The sequence below is a fragment of the Leptodactylus fuscus genome, chromosome 2 (assembly GCF_031893055.1).
Source record: "Leptodactylus fuscus isolate aLepFus1 chromosome 2, aLepFus1.hap2, whole genome shotgun sequence".
Classification (NCBI taxonomy): domain Eukaryota; kingdom Metazoa; phylum Chordata; class Amphibia; order Anura; family Leptodactylidae; genus Leptodactylus; species Leptodactylus fuscus.
The window spans coordinates 104,655,728-104,670,074 of record NC_134266.1 but is presented as its reverse complement, the minus strand read 5'-3'; the positions used below and the strand labels follow the sequence as shown (position 1 = coordinate 104,670,074).

The 14,347-nt window shown below is 40.0% G+C and overlaps 1 protein-coding gene across 7 annotated transcripts in view; it reads right to left on the bottom strand.

Annotated features, from left to right (window-relative positions):
* Positions 1 to 1,503: 1,503 nt before the first annotated feature.
* The window catches only part of SCUBE3 (signal peptide, CUB domain and EGF like domain containing 3), a 130,903-nt gene continuing 118,059 nt past the window's right edge, over positions 1,504 to 14,347 (bottom strand). For 5 of the 7 annotated variants that reach the window (XM_075264260.1, XM_075264264.1, XM_075264262.1 and 2 more), the window contains 4 exons: positions 13,921 to 14,118; positions 9,642 to 9,794; positions 4,099 to 4,178; positions 1,504 to 2,645 (listed from right to left, as the gene is read on the bottom strand). In XM_075264260.1, coding sequence (XP_075120361.1) covers positions 2,496 to 2,645; positions 4,099 to 4,178; positions 9,642 to 9,794; positions 13,921 to 14,118 — 581 coding nt within the window. In that variant the 3' untranslated portion in view covers positions 1,504 to 2,495. Of the gene's footprint in view, positions 2,646 to 4,098; positions 4,179 to 9,641; positions 9,795 to 13,920; positions 14,119 to 14,347 lie in introns of those variants that run through there. The other 2 variants (XM_075264266.1, XM_075264265.1) reach the window with 2 other exon arrangements.

Below are 14,347 nucleotides of genomic sequence, written 5' to 3'. Positions count from 1 at the left end.
CCTGGTGTTCAAATCCTGCCAAGGGCATAAAACCATCTGCAAGGAGTTTGTATGTTCTCCCCGTGTTTGTATGGATTTCCATCCCATATTCCAAAGACATACTGATAGGGAAAAAAATATACATTGTGAGCTCTATGTGGGGCTCACAATCTACATAAAAAGAAAAAAAATTAAAGTAAAATTATGAAAAAATAAATAAAATAATACGAATGAAGAGTTTCCCACAGCCGCGGCAACAGGCCTTGTATTAAGATTGAGTTTTTTGTGATTGTTATACATTGTCCTAGGGCTTTGCCACATAGACTTGCCATTTTCTAGATCGGTTTATCGCTTAAAGTACAACCTCTTACTGATGCTGTGACTGTTATTGCATATTGTACTTCATCATTACTTTTATTAAGTTCCATATAAAAGTTTCTTTGTTTATACCACAATCCTCTCTGGCGTGTTGGTGTGGGCGGGGCTATACCTTGTCAAGCCTCGGGCAGAGATCTGAAGAAAGGCACTGTTAACCCGGAAGCACCATAATATCACCGACAAGGGTGGAGGCACTGCGCTAATCACGGTAGAACGGCATCTTATACTTACCCAAATGCCCCTCTACCCGGGGGTGTGGCCAAAGGGGGTGTTACACAATGTTACCACCTTCCTCATTTTTTTGACTTATCATGACCATGGGATTATTTTAAAACCTCATAATTTCCACCATGAGATTTCCCCCTTGTGCTCCTTCCAAAACAACTATCAGTACAACACCCCCTCCCACTGCTATCTCCTCCACCCACAATCATACCTTCCTCTTCCACCTCCTGTACTTGCAAAACATGTTTCCTCAAAAAGAGGAAGACTCATACAAATATAAATACTTTTCAGCAGGTGCCACATCACTACCATCACTGAAGACAAAGAAGACGTGGTTGACATTCCAGAAAGAACCCGTGGTAAGTTTCTCAAGATTATCTGCCTCAAGATTGCATCACTCTCAGAAACAGTATTCTGTGGTAACTGTGATGAAAGAGTTAAGTAATCAGAACTTCATTTTCAGGAAGAACAACAAAAAACAGGAGTAGTGTTGCTGGTGCCAATTGCATTCTTATTATTAGTACTTGCACTTCCATAAAAATCTGTGGCTTACTCATCTCTACTCATAACACAAATACAAATGCAGACTTTATAATCTTTCTTTTTGCTGATGGAATGCCGAATAAGTTGATTTAGATGTTTTCTGTAATCTTCATATCACAGGTTTAGAATAATGGGGTTTTTTCAGGTTTTTTTTTTTTTTTTACAGAAGTTTGAGGATTTGAATCAGAGTTGTGGTAAGTAAAAGGTAGATTTTCCAGACACTCTATTTATTTTAAGGCCACATTTATGAATGTGTTGCAGTTCTGAGGCTGGAGGAAGTTGGAAGATCTTGAAATTAGTCACAGTAAACTTGCTGTGCATGTTTCTAAATCTGACACTTTTTCATTTAAAAAATTTGTTCTGTTTGTCACAGCTGTACAATTTATTTCTCAATGTCAATAACATAATTTTGTCTTACAGAAGTGGAGCATGTGCATCACAAGTCAGGCATGGCACAATTTGTACTTATTTTAGAAAGTTCTAAATAACTTTTTAACATAAGCATTGTGATATGTCACAGGCACCTCTCAAATTAATCACAGTTTTGAGATGGCACCAAACCAGTCTCCAGCAACAATTTAGATAAATCGGCTCCATTCAAAACTAAAAGCATTGCCCATTCCATCTGGAAAACAATTAAAAAAATGAAGGGATTCTGAATTCCATTTCTTTGTTTATAAAGCTGTACAATTACATTCAGTATTTGAAAACATAACCATAATGGTCTCAGGAAAAATTTATGTTGTTTTTAGTCAGTCATGGGACCCTTTCACATGACCAAGTCCAAGTCCCATCCCACACAGACGTGTGTGGGCTGTATTTCGCGGACTAAACTGAGCTGCGTGCATAGAAGTCACTGCATCATAGTCATAGTCCCCGACAGCCAAATCACTACAGTAGCAAACTAATAAGGTTATGTCAGTCCATTACTGTAGTGACTGGGCTGTTCATGAGCTCACTGTATCATAACTTACTATGATGCAGTGACTCCTATGCACACAGCCCAGTTTAGCCTGGGTACTATGACCCATACACAAACAGTTTTTCATGAATGGGACTAGTTGTGTGAAAATAGCCTTTCAAGTTGTCTTGGTGCACATATTTGTTTAGAGTAAAAAAAAAACAAAAAAACAGGATGTTTCAAATTAAAATTGTAGTATCTGAAAATGTTCAATAGGGCACATCTGTTGCGAAGACATACTGTCAGTGTGGGTGGTGGTGAATTGCTACTTATTTAGCAGACAAGCTCAGCACTTGATATTTTCCATACACTGAATTTCCTTGGAGTTCAGCTTGCAGATAAAGGATTACGATCATTTACATACATTGTGTTTGTATATTTATATTGCAGAACAATGATGTAGTCTGAATTATTTGTAAGGCCTTAGGAAAGCAGAAACTTTAGACCGTAAGAGTTTGATGAATGACCGAGGTAACATCTCCTTGTGCTTCTCTGTGTATTTGAAGTAATTTTGAGGTTGTGCAAGAACCTCAAAAAATGCCTTGATCAGTTTTTTATCCTGAAGAAAACATGAAAATTATATAAATATATTGATAGACAATACACAGTAATATCAAACCGTACTGTAAATACCACAACATAGACTTTTAGATCCAGTTCACATCATGCATGTTCTTTAATTAATTAAATTCCAATATGTGTGTTATTTTTTTTTTAATATATTATCTTGGGAGATATTTGTGGGGACATCCATATTCAAGTATTAAAATACTAAAATTGTCAAGGGAAGTACAGAGAACAGGCAGCATTACCCTACTGTATCTTCTCAAGTGGCTACTATATTATCTTGTAGATTTTAAGACTTATTCTTATGTGGGTGGTAAACTAGATGGTAAACTAGATGTGAACTGGGCCTTTTGAAAGTGAATTACAAAGTTAGATGGGTTAGTGGGTTGAAAAAAAAGACCTACGCTATCAGCTTTTCAGGAGCTTTGGAAAGCGGGATAACAACCAATGGATAGGTATTATGATAAAGTATTATAAAACAGTTCTCCCTCTTTGCATACTTGCTCTGCTGTTCTTGGAACTCCCATGGAAGTGAGTGGAGCATTTGGGGAGTTGTAGTTTCACAGCAGCTGGAGAGCCAAGCCAAAGGTTCCCTACCCCTGCCCTAGAGCTTGCCAGATGTGCTGGGTAGCATAGCATGTGGAGACATAGGGAATACTGAATACTATATTTAAATAAATCTCACTCATAAAAGCTGGGTAACCTGTTATAATAGAGACTGCAAGGGCAATATATGCATGGAGTTTGTATGTTCTTCCCGAGTGTTTCCTCCCACATGGCAAAAACATACTGATACTGGTAAGGTGGAATCAGCACTTAACAGCAGTAAGTCCCCTACTACCCGAGTTCCTTGTATGAGAAAAGTGCATTACAAACGTTTGTCATGAATCATCATGCCTTCTTCAGTCTGTAAATTTCAGAAAGAGTACTGTGCAACTATCATTTGTGCTGCAGAATGGGCCCTTTGAGAACTTGGCAATCATCGTGTGCTGTCGCAGGACTGTTGTTGCTACATTAATGTCTTACTGTTTCCGTTCGCCCTTACTACAAATTAGCAACTTGTATTAACTACTTTTTGGCTGAACAACGATCCTGTGAAGTGAGTGTGCTTTATTTAGCTGCAAGTCTACAAGTGTGAAAGTAACAAGGATATTTGGGCAAATGGTGTATGGCCAGGGACACAGAAGGGTGTTGGCATAATGTTTGGGGTATAAGTGAGCTGTCTTAGATCCTGGAGCCCTAACGAAAGAGCTGGATGATGAATACAAGTGAAAGCGGAGGCTCTGACAGACACATCCATACCCTGTTGTATGGAACTACTTACATAAGGATTAAGTGGTTTTGAAGTGAATTTGGTGGTCCCTTTAATTCACAACTGTTTGTAAATAATGCAGACATTTGTACACATTGGATGGATATAAATATATTGATATAAAGGAATATACCTTCAAAATTTCTTGATGGTTTTCTGAAGAATATAATCTTCCATCTCGCACAATGTCTTCAACTAACTGTTCATAGTCCTCTAAGGAAAGAAGAACAATGGCTGGATTTTAGTTTATACAATATAGATACACTGTAATGACTGAAAGGCAAAGTGAGGCTAAGGACTCCTGTAGTGGGCCTCTCCGAAAAATCCTGCAGTGCTTTTTACGGAAACTCTGTAGAGTTTTGCCCTGTGGACTTTCTGCTTCAGTTATATCTATATGTAAACCATTAGCGTTTCTGTAGGTATAATTGACATACTCCCACCCTCCCCTGTCTCCCTAGCCTAGCGATCCTGCCCATTACTAGCTCCAATAGCGCTCCTTCTCTCACTTGAGTGAAGCAGTCGGCTACTGACAGTACTGCACAGTGCTATCTCGGTTTCATACAGGGGATGGGAGTTGAGCTCACCATGGACAGAGCTGGTCCTTCTAACCAGCTTGTTAAGTCTATGGTCTGTGGACCATAGGAAAGCTTGGGTGGCCTCCTCCTCTCTTCCCTTTATGTATGGCTTCAGCAGTTAGAATCCCATACTGAAAATAGGGAAAAAAAACTTATTTCCATGCCTATGTTAAAATTAGCCACTATAGCCTTTTTTAAAAAAAATAATTTTGAAGTGTGAGTGGTGGCAGTGGTTGTATGGAACAATGTGCTGCATTGGGCAGTAGGACATGTATGGCTAAGTGGTGGAATTCTGATTCAGATTCTGCCTCAAAATCCGCCTGCAAAAAGCACAGTGTGAACTAGCCCTAAGAATGGCTGAAATGGCCCTGACAGCAGCTTCTTTAAGCCACTATATATGTGATATTCTACTCAAATGCAGCATAGCAACGATATTGTACTGCTTAGTTGTAATTGGTCATACATGTAGTGTCCCTGCCCAACTACAATAAGGACAACATAGCTGGGTTCCTGACAAGTCCCAGACCATAGAAACTTTCTGTATTTGTGGTTGTATCCATTAGCAACCGATCTAAACAACAGACTGTTAGCACTAAGATGGTAAGAGAAGGGGCAACACGGTGGCTCAGTGGTTAGCACTGGAGTCCTGGGTTTGAATCCCACCAGGAACAACATCTGCAAGGAGTTTATATGTTCTCCCTGTGTTGTGTGGCTTTCCTCCCATTCTACAAAAACATACTGATAGGGGAAAAAAAATCTTTAAAGCCCTGCAGAATTTTTAACTACTTATATTTGCAAAAATAATTATAGGGGTTGTCCCATCTCAAAGATCCTACCTATATCAGTAGCTTATGTAAATTGAAAAATATATTGCTTCAGAAATTCTGCTTTCTTTGCCTGCAATGTGACCTTATTCCCCCATTGTTTACACAGCGTTGTTATACCACGGACCTGGGAGATAGGACAAGTGATGTCACTGAACATTTCTCTATTCATATAGTTGATCCAACATATGAAGGGTTGAATTCCAACAGGTGGGAACATCAGCGCCGCACCTCCCATGAGGCGACCTGAAGCGACCGCTTCAGGCGGCGCTATGCCAAGGCCTCGGGAGGGCGGCATTTTTGCTGACCTAAGCCAGTCCAGGACAGTTTCCTTGACATTTTTAGGATGTCTTGCAGATGGGTGGAACACTTAAAGAAATGTTTGACAACCAGGTTGAACACATGCGCCATGCAGGGTGCATCGCTCATCCATGACGCAGCGCCGACACCATGTTTTTGCCATTGTCGGTCACCATGGTTCCAATTTTAAGTTATCTTGGAGAAAAAGAGGATTCGATTTCTTGATAGAGACAGCGTAGGAGTTCCTCCCCTGAGTGACTTTGTTTGCCCAAGCAAATGAGGTGTAGAACAGCGTGACACTGCTGTGCCCTGCACATGTGGTATACTGGAGGAGCACTGGGAGTTGTCCCTGCAGTGGAGGCTGAGGACACAGTGGAGGATGAAGTGGACATTTCATTAGCAACAGCATGAGAATGTGGAGGCAGAAGCTGCATCACCTGTTCAAGTTGCTGGTGTGTCACATTAACCCAATGGCCGTATATATATTGTTCTTGACCATAGTTACAGCCCACACGTCGGTGCTGCAGTTTTTGTTAGGAGGTTAAGTTAAATTTATGAAGCTCAAAGAGCCCTTCACTGATAGGTTAAAATATTCTCTAATGGGGTGGTTAAACTTTGCTACCCAATATTAGAAATTTGATTCCAACTTGGAATTTGAATTTGTTCTCTAAGTCATTGAGAAGATTTCTCTACAATTCCTAAGGTGGTATTCTTAGCGTCAATAGCATCTGCTAGAACAGAGGTCGGCAACCCCTGGCACGCATGCCAAGAGTGGCACTCCTGGCATATTTCACTGGAACGCCAGCAGCACAGGACCTACAAGAGTTAAATGAAGTCTGAGCATCCCTTCAGTGCTCTGCTAGAGCTGAGGCATAAGGACACTCCCCTTCTCTCACTGCCCTCCAATGAGAGGGGTGCAGGAAACCCAGGAGGTGGAGCTTAATCACTGTGGTCTCTGCCTGCTATAGTGATAGCTCCTGCCGTCTGCATCCCTGCAAAGGTTCCCCGAGGAGAGGAGAGCTGCTAGCAAAGTGAAAGTAAAAAACACACAGGTAACTTCCTTTAGTTACTATTCTCATTAATGTCAGGTATTTGGGGTTATTAGTTTAGTGTAGGTAACTCCATGTGCCTCATATTAATAGGAATAAACTCCATCAATTCCCTCACATTAACCCCTGTGTGCCTCATATAAAGGTTACTAATATGTGAGACATATGGAGGTACTAATAAAAGACCTCAATAATGAAGATACTTAATTATTACCTCCAAGTCTCTCATATATCAGTAACTCTTACACAAGGGTTAATGTGAGGCACATGATGGGGTTAATTGCTATTAATAAGAGGCACATGGAGTTACTAAACTGTCATGCATATGGCCAGACTTTTATCTACAATTGTGGATAAAACTATGGTCCTGCACATTTCAATGCGCCTATACACATAGATCCTGCTTTTGTGTGTCCGGGACAAATTGAGCTGTAAAATATAGAGCAGGTCCTATATTTGTCCTATACCTTTCCTACACCTGTCCGTATTTGCAGCCCTGTCAATTTATTTAATAGGTCAGTGAAAACCGTATCCGTGCCATTCGTGTGCAGGAGGACTAAGGCTGAAGCACCACGTTGTGGAAACACAGCGTTTTTGTTGCAAATTTTGCTGCGGTTTTATGAGCCAAAGTCAGTAGTGAATTGAGTAGAAGAGAGAAGCATAAGAACTTCTTGTATATTCCCATTCCTTTTGTAGTCATTCATGGCTTTGGATCAAAAAACGCAGCAAAATCTGCAACAAAAAAAACTGTGTTTCCACAACGTGGAGCCTTAGCCTTAGGGTGTTTCTTTTTGGGTTGTGACATTATGTACCCAGGTGTTCCTAATGCCAAATCCAGTTCCTGGGCACCAGCACTGTCAGGGCCTGTGCACACGGAGTTAACGCGAGTGTATTTTAGCACTTTACACGTGTATAGAATACACGTGTAAAAATAACACTCCCATTGACTTCAATGAATTCTTTTAGACGTGTAAAAAAACGCGACAAAAACTTTCATTGAAGTCAATGGGAGTGTTATTTTTGCACGTGTATTCTATACATGTGTAAGATGCAAAAATACACTCGCGTTAACTCCATGTGCACAGGCCCTCATTTTGGTGTGTGACACGTATTAATTCCTGGATGTGGTTTAGCTGTTACCGTGTCACCAGGAATTAAATGTGGCTGAAATTAATCCACATTTCACTTACAGAAAAGTGCAGGTACTGGTGACCAGGGATGTAGCATCCAGGTACATAGTGTGTCACCCCTGTACAGATGTTACCTCACTCTGCTACCAGTCACATATGTTATCACTAATTGTGGGTAACATATGTGCTTAAATTGCTTCTAATGGAAAAGTACAGGTGTATCAAGGCAAATAACAATAAACACATGTGACTGGGAGCACAGTATGGCTTAGTTCACACGTGGAGCGTAATGGCGGATTTTGGCACCAAGAATGACACGGTGAGCCATGTCACTCTCGGGTCAAAACCCGCCTGCCATGACAGTCGGGGTTTCCCCTTCCAGAGTAGGCTCAAATGAATGGGCCTATTCCAGAGGTTGCTGCCGCCTGAAGAAAGGGCAGCCCGCCCTGGCAGTCTCCATAGACCATCATTGTGAGGGGGATTATAACATGGATTATGCACCATAATCCACCCCCTCTGTGCCCATGTTAAAGAGCCCTATGACAGCACCTCTATGTTACGGTTTGTTCTATCTGACTTTAGTGTAAGTGTCATCAGCCTAAAAATTATTGTGCGGCACTTGAGTACCTCATCTTTGATTTTTTAAATTTAAATCCGCACGCCGAATAAATAAGGTTGCCTACCCGTGTGCTAGACGAATAAGTGAGGTTCAAACCATTTCCATAAACAAACCCTAAAATTCAACCCCACCTTTTTGTCCAAAGTTGTCATAGACTTCTAGTGGTCACCTTCTTTTTGTAGCAATCCAAAATCTAAAAGGGGTTGAAACCCAATTCACTCTATATTAGGACAGTAGTCATCTGCAGGCTACAGAAAACTGGAGAGAATACTGGAATATGTTTGTACTCCATTAGAATCCATATAAGGGGAAAAGGAGCAACCCAAAGAACTCTTTCTCTGGTTAAAAACAGTCATTTGTGAGGTTTACAAACATGTTGGCATAGATGCACCAATTTTATGATGTGGCAGTGTCCTGGGCTAAAAGAGGTGCAGCCTCGCTAAATCAGGCAACAAGGCAGCAACATGAACTTCTCCCCATACCTTTTTTAAATACAAGAAGCATAACGTAGAAGCTTTCAAAGAACTACATTTTGGTTGCAAAGGTTTGCAGGTAGTAGCCCCCCTAAAATTCTGATTAATTTGGCATTGCTCTTCAGTGTTGGTGCTGTCATGCTGATGTGATGTAAAAGTAAAATTATTCCTTACTCTTAATCACCATGTATTTCCCTTTCTTTTTGCACATTATTCTTTTTCCTGACTAAAGTTTATACTGAAGCAGTATAAAAATATATAAAAGTGTGCTTTTTTGAGTTGAAATGTCTCTCTGCTCCTGCTCCTATTTAGGCCGGGCTTATTCACTCCAGGGTTGGTGCTGTTATGATGACTCATGAAAACCGAATTAACAGTAAATTATAATTTTTAAATATTCTGCATTGTGAATGCCATAAATACAAAACATGTAAGAAAATGGTATATGTGTGATTTTCGAATTCCATCCATTATTACTATTTTTCAGATTTAAAGTAAATTACACAAAAATTTTAATGATAAGTAAAAATGATGTATAAAAAAAGCATAATACAGCTTTGGAAAGGCAACCCCCCCCCTCCCCCCCAAAAAACCTCAAAAATTAAAAAAGAAAGAGGCTATTGTTAGGGTTCATATATATGTACGGATGGTGCAAATATGCATACAAATGTACAAAAACATCCAAATTCTTCCATCATATTTTTCTTACCATCATATGTCACATATGGCACTTGGAAACCACGAGCACTGTTGACTTCATTACTTTTAAAGTGGACCCAGAGTTTGCGGGAACGTGCTGTGAAGGCAATTGGTCGTTCATATGTCTGACAAGTCTCATAGGTGGTAATGGAGGAAGGGGAAGCTGTATAAGAAATAGAGTATTAACTATGTATATCAGATTTGTAAATTGTAATTTGTAATCTCATTTCAACCTCCCTATTAGACCTATTTGACAGATTTACATATTAAATATGGGAGCAGCCATATGAAAATGTTCCTAGTAACCACTAAACTCTAAAAAGTTCAGCACAGGTACCTGATGACTCGAAGTAGGGAATGCGTGTTGTAGTCTTTTTACTAAAGGTACACAAGTAGATATGCAGTGATCTGAGGTGAATCAGTGTGAAAATGGAGCAGCTGATACCAAAGATTACAACATCACTGGTCACATGGCTTTTAGAACCATATCCTTTTATAGACCCTAGAATAACACAGTGATGAGGTCATATTGAAGGGATATGGATATGGGTCCCACAGAGGAACTCCTTGCTGCTGGTCACCTGTGTAATGGTGTTTCAGAGTTCCCTTGATGTTAGGCGTCAATAGAGTCACAGGAGATGGAATGTGAGTTGAAACATCTATGACACTAGTGGCTATATCCTGAAAACGTCCTTATTTTTCTAACTCTTTTCGTTGTGATTATCTAAGGCGACCCATGGGACCAGTGGCGTAACTAGGAATGGTGGGGCCCCGTGGTGAACTTTTGACATGGAGCCCCTGCCTGAGCCCCCTAATGTCCATATAGCAGACTGTGGTCTAAAGTAAATGGCCAATCTATTATCCCAGTTACACCAAACTGTAAAATAGAAACGTAAGGCACTTACAAGTATGTTCACTTGTTTTTTAAACTCAACTTTTTATCTCCACTCATTCAGCAGCTACTTAGTGAAGCAAGCCCTGCAGTGAACCATGAAACAAGAGAGGGGGAATGGAAACAATGGCCTGCCCTGGTAAAATTTGGAGAGGGAAATTGTCCCATGAAAAGTAACTGCAGGTTATGCAACTGGGGAGGGGGGGGGGTTGTGTCAGTATACTAGTACTTGGTCTCGTTGCTTTAGCTGCTCCACATGTTAAAGGTGACATGCACCTTTACACACATAGACTTATTCAAGGAGAGGCCCACAAGCTGATATCAAGTAGGGTCAGGTTTTCACGAGAAATAATAGTGACTGGGTATCTTCTATGATAACTCAGTGCATGCTGAGCCAAAACACAATTGATGCTTCTAAGTGGTACAACAATGACTTGCAGGGTGATTAAAGATGCAGAATAGCAGGATGACTGGGTGCATACTACTTTTTCCTCGGTACACATTTCTTTACGGATACTATGGACAATAGCAATGAGTAGGAGCAGAGATGATGATAATGATGACAGCTAAGCGTAAATGTGGCTGTGATGAAAGATAAGATAAAATCATCCTTTAATAGTCCCACCGTGGGGAAATTTCAGTGTGTTACAGCAGCATGGTGATACAGATACAGCATAATATACAGTAATATTTTACAGAAGTAGACAAATAAGCTGAGAAAAGAAAAAAAAATACTAGGAATCCATAGCAGCTAAGGAAGAAAAAGAAATAAAGACATCAGAGTCATTTAGTTCTCTGTGCAGAGTGGTCTCGCTTGGTCAGATGTAGATTATTTAACCTGACCGTGGTTGGGAAGAAGGGTTTCCGGTAGCGCCCTTTCTCACACTGGGGGTGCAACAGCAGGCTGCGTGTGAGCAAGAGAGGGAATGGGGTTTAGGCTGTGTGTGAGCAAGAGGAGGGAATGGAATGCAGGTTGTGTGTGAGTAAGAGGGGAATAGAGGTGCAAATTGTGTGTGAGCAAGAGGGTGATGTGGCGGTGCAAGCAAGAGGGGGGAATGGATGTTCAGGCGCTGGGGGGCTCTGTGAGCACATAATACTGTGTGAAGGCCACTGTAAGCATATAATTCTGTGTGGAGTCCACTGTGAGCAAATAATACTGTGTTGGGGCCATTGTGAGCATGTAATAGTTCGTTTGGCCACTGGGGAGCACATAATACTGTGTGGGGCCACTGTGGAGCATATAATACTTTTTTCCTTTATCTTATTAAAGGAATATCTTATCTTATCTTATCTTGGGGGCCATTGCGGAACATATAATACTGCTTGGGGGCCACTGTGGAGCATATAATACTGCATGGGGGCCACTGTGGAATATATAATGCTATGTGTAGGTTACTGCTAGCACATAATACTGTGTGGAGGCCATAATGGAGCACGTAATACTGTTTGGGAGTCCATGTGGAGCACAGAATAATGTTTGGGGGCCACTGTGGTGCACATAATACTGTGTGAGGTCCACTGCGGAGCATGTAATACTGTCCCAGTATTATTTACATGTTGGGTGCTGCGATGCTCACTCAACTTTTTCTTGATAATTGCAGTTGTGAGTACTAAAGCTGTATGCTGCCCTCTAGGGGCAGCGCCCTTAACATCATACATAACTCAGTTAATAAGCCTACTGACATGATGTGGGGTTTATTGGCAAACCAGTTTTTCTAGAACAGTGCCTCTGTATGCTGCCCTCTAGGGCAGCATACAGAGGCACTGTTCTAATTACAGCCTGGAGAATAGATTTGCATATTTTTCACCCAGAATTCCTAGCGGAGCAGGAATGACTTGTAAGTCTCCATACGCCTATGTAGGCACACACTCTCCCTAATGTGTATGATTATCCCCTGACCCTTGTCTGTAGTCTCTCACTCTGCCAAATTAGTATCCCTGCACTATGCTGAGGAGGTCCAAAAGACCGAAACAGCACTGTCCATAGCTGGGAATCTGTTCCTTTTGAAATAGAAATACTAGTTTGGCAATAAACCCTGCATCATGTCAGTAGGCTTATTAAAGGGGTATTCCCATGACGCTTGTTCACTAACTTGCAGGCTGTTGTGCTCTCTTCACTTCCTGCTTTTCTCAGCACATAGGTGGGTGGCGTTTCACTTGCACGGGATTGGTTGTAAATGAATTACCACAGTGTGAAGCTGATGTAGCAGAGCTGGATTTGAGTCAGTTTGCATTACATACAGAGGTAACGGACTCCCTATCTCAGCTTTTATCAGCCAAATTCAATTAAACCGACTGATAAGAGCTCAGAATGACTGCTCCAGGGATATTGAAAATTATAATTTTTTTTAATTGAAGTAAATTAGAAGTTAGGTGGGGGGAGAGAGTTTAGTTTAGGGGATACTTATTAGTTTGTTTTGGACAAACCCTTTGACACGTGAGTTTCACTGCTGTCAAATTGGACATCCAGTTATGACTGAAATGAGGAAAGGTAATAAAAAAAAAAAGTGTTTTTTCTGAAAGGGTAAACTGGCCAACGAGTATTAGACTACAACATACTGTATGAGTCAGCTTGGAGTTTTGCAGTGACAATGGCAGTTTTTCTATGTATTTTTTTAACAAAAAATAAACACTGGTACAAAAAAAATCCTCAATAAAATTAGATAACTCTATAGCCAAAAGACTTAACAAAATGAGTTTTTGGCACTGAAAGGTTGACCTGGCCAGTATGTGTGTAATGCAGTTTCCATCCCAACTCCATTAGATGTTTATTTTTGAAAATCGAAACTTTTGGAAAATATAGGTCGAAAACAGCTTGTTTTGAACCAGTTCGCTCATCTTTATCCATAACCCTGTGTATATTGTCTAAAATTCATTTTATTCAATTTAGCTCTAATAGATGTAAAAGAACAATATCCTTCCTATAACTATTTCATTTAGTATTAGATACACCAACAAGCAAAAGGGTAACAATGTTTTGTACTTTTAACTTTCAGGCTCCATATCTCATCTTCCACTACAGCTTCGAATATCAGACTATTATCAGTTTATAGATAATCATGGCTATCTCATACATAAATCTGACTTGCAAATATTTAGCACATGGTTAGTTAACCTACATTTTACTTTTTATTTTTTTGTAAATCCACCTTTGTCTTTCAACACTGCCTGTATCCTTTTGGGCATGCTTTCAATAATTTATATACACTAATATGAAATTGCTAATGGTCTTCAGTTCATATATATATATATATATATATATATATATATATATATATATATATATATATTATACACTGTATAAAACAGTGTTGCTGAATTTCACAAAATGTAAATTCATACTACTTCATGTGAAATATTTTAGTTCACAGTTGCATGCACAACTTTGATCATTTACCATTTTTGCGCATTACAAGAAGGTCTCCACATTCATCTTCAGAGGGTAAGAAGATCTCAGGTACTACTAGCAGAATTTTACGTTTTGATGGAGGGCTGATATTCCATGTGCATTCCACATTAGAAGGGTAATTCCCTGGGTAGTTTGGTGACTCTAAAAAACCAGTATATTCTCCTAGTTCTCCTCCACATTGTCGGTCTGCAAAAGAAATGCAAGGTAGAAACAGTATTACACATTAACAAAACACAGTTGTAACCTAACTTTCCTGAGGCTAATGTGCAAAAAATATTTTTTATCTAACCTTTCTTATGCTGATACATTTTTTTTTCTACAGTTGTGGGCAAAAACTTTTGAGACTTACACAATTTTGTCTTTCACAAAGTTTGCTGTTTTAATGTTTTTAGATATTTTAGTGAGATGTGTCTAT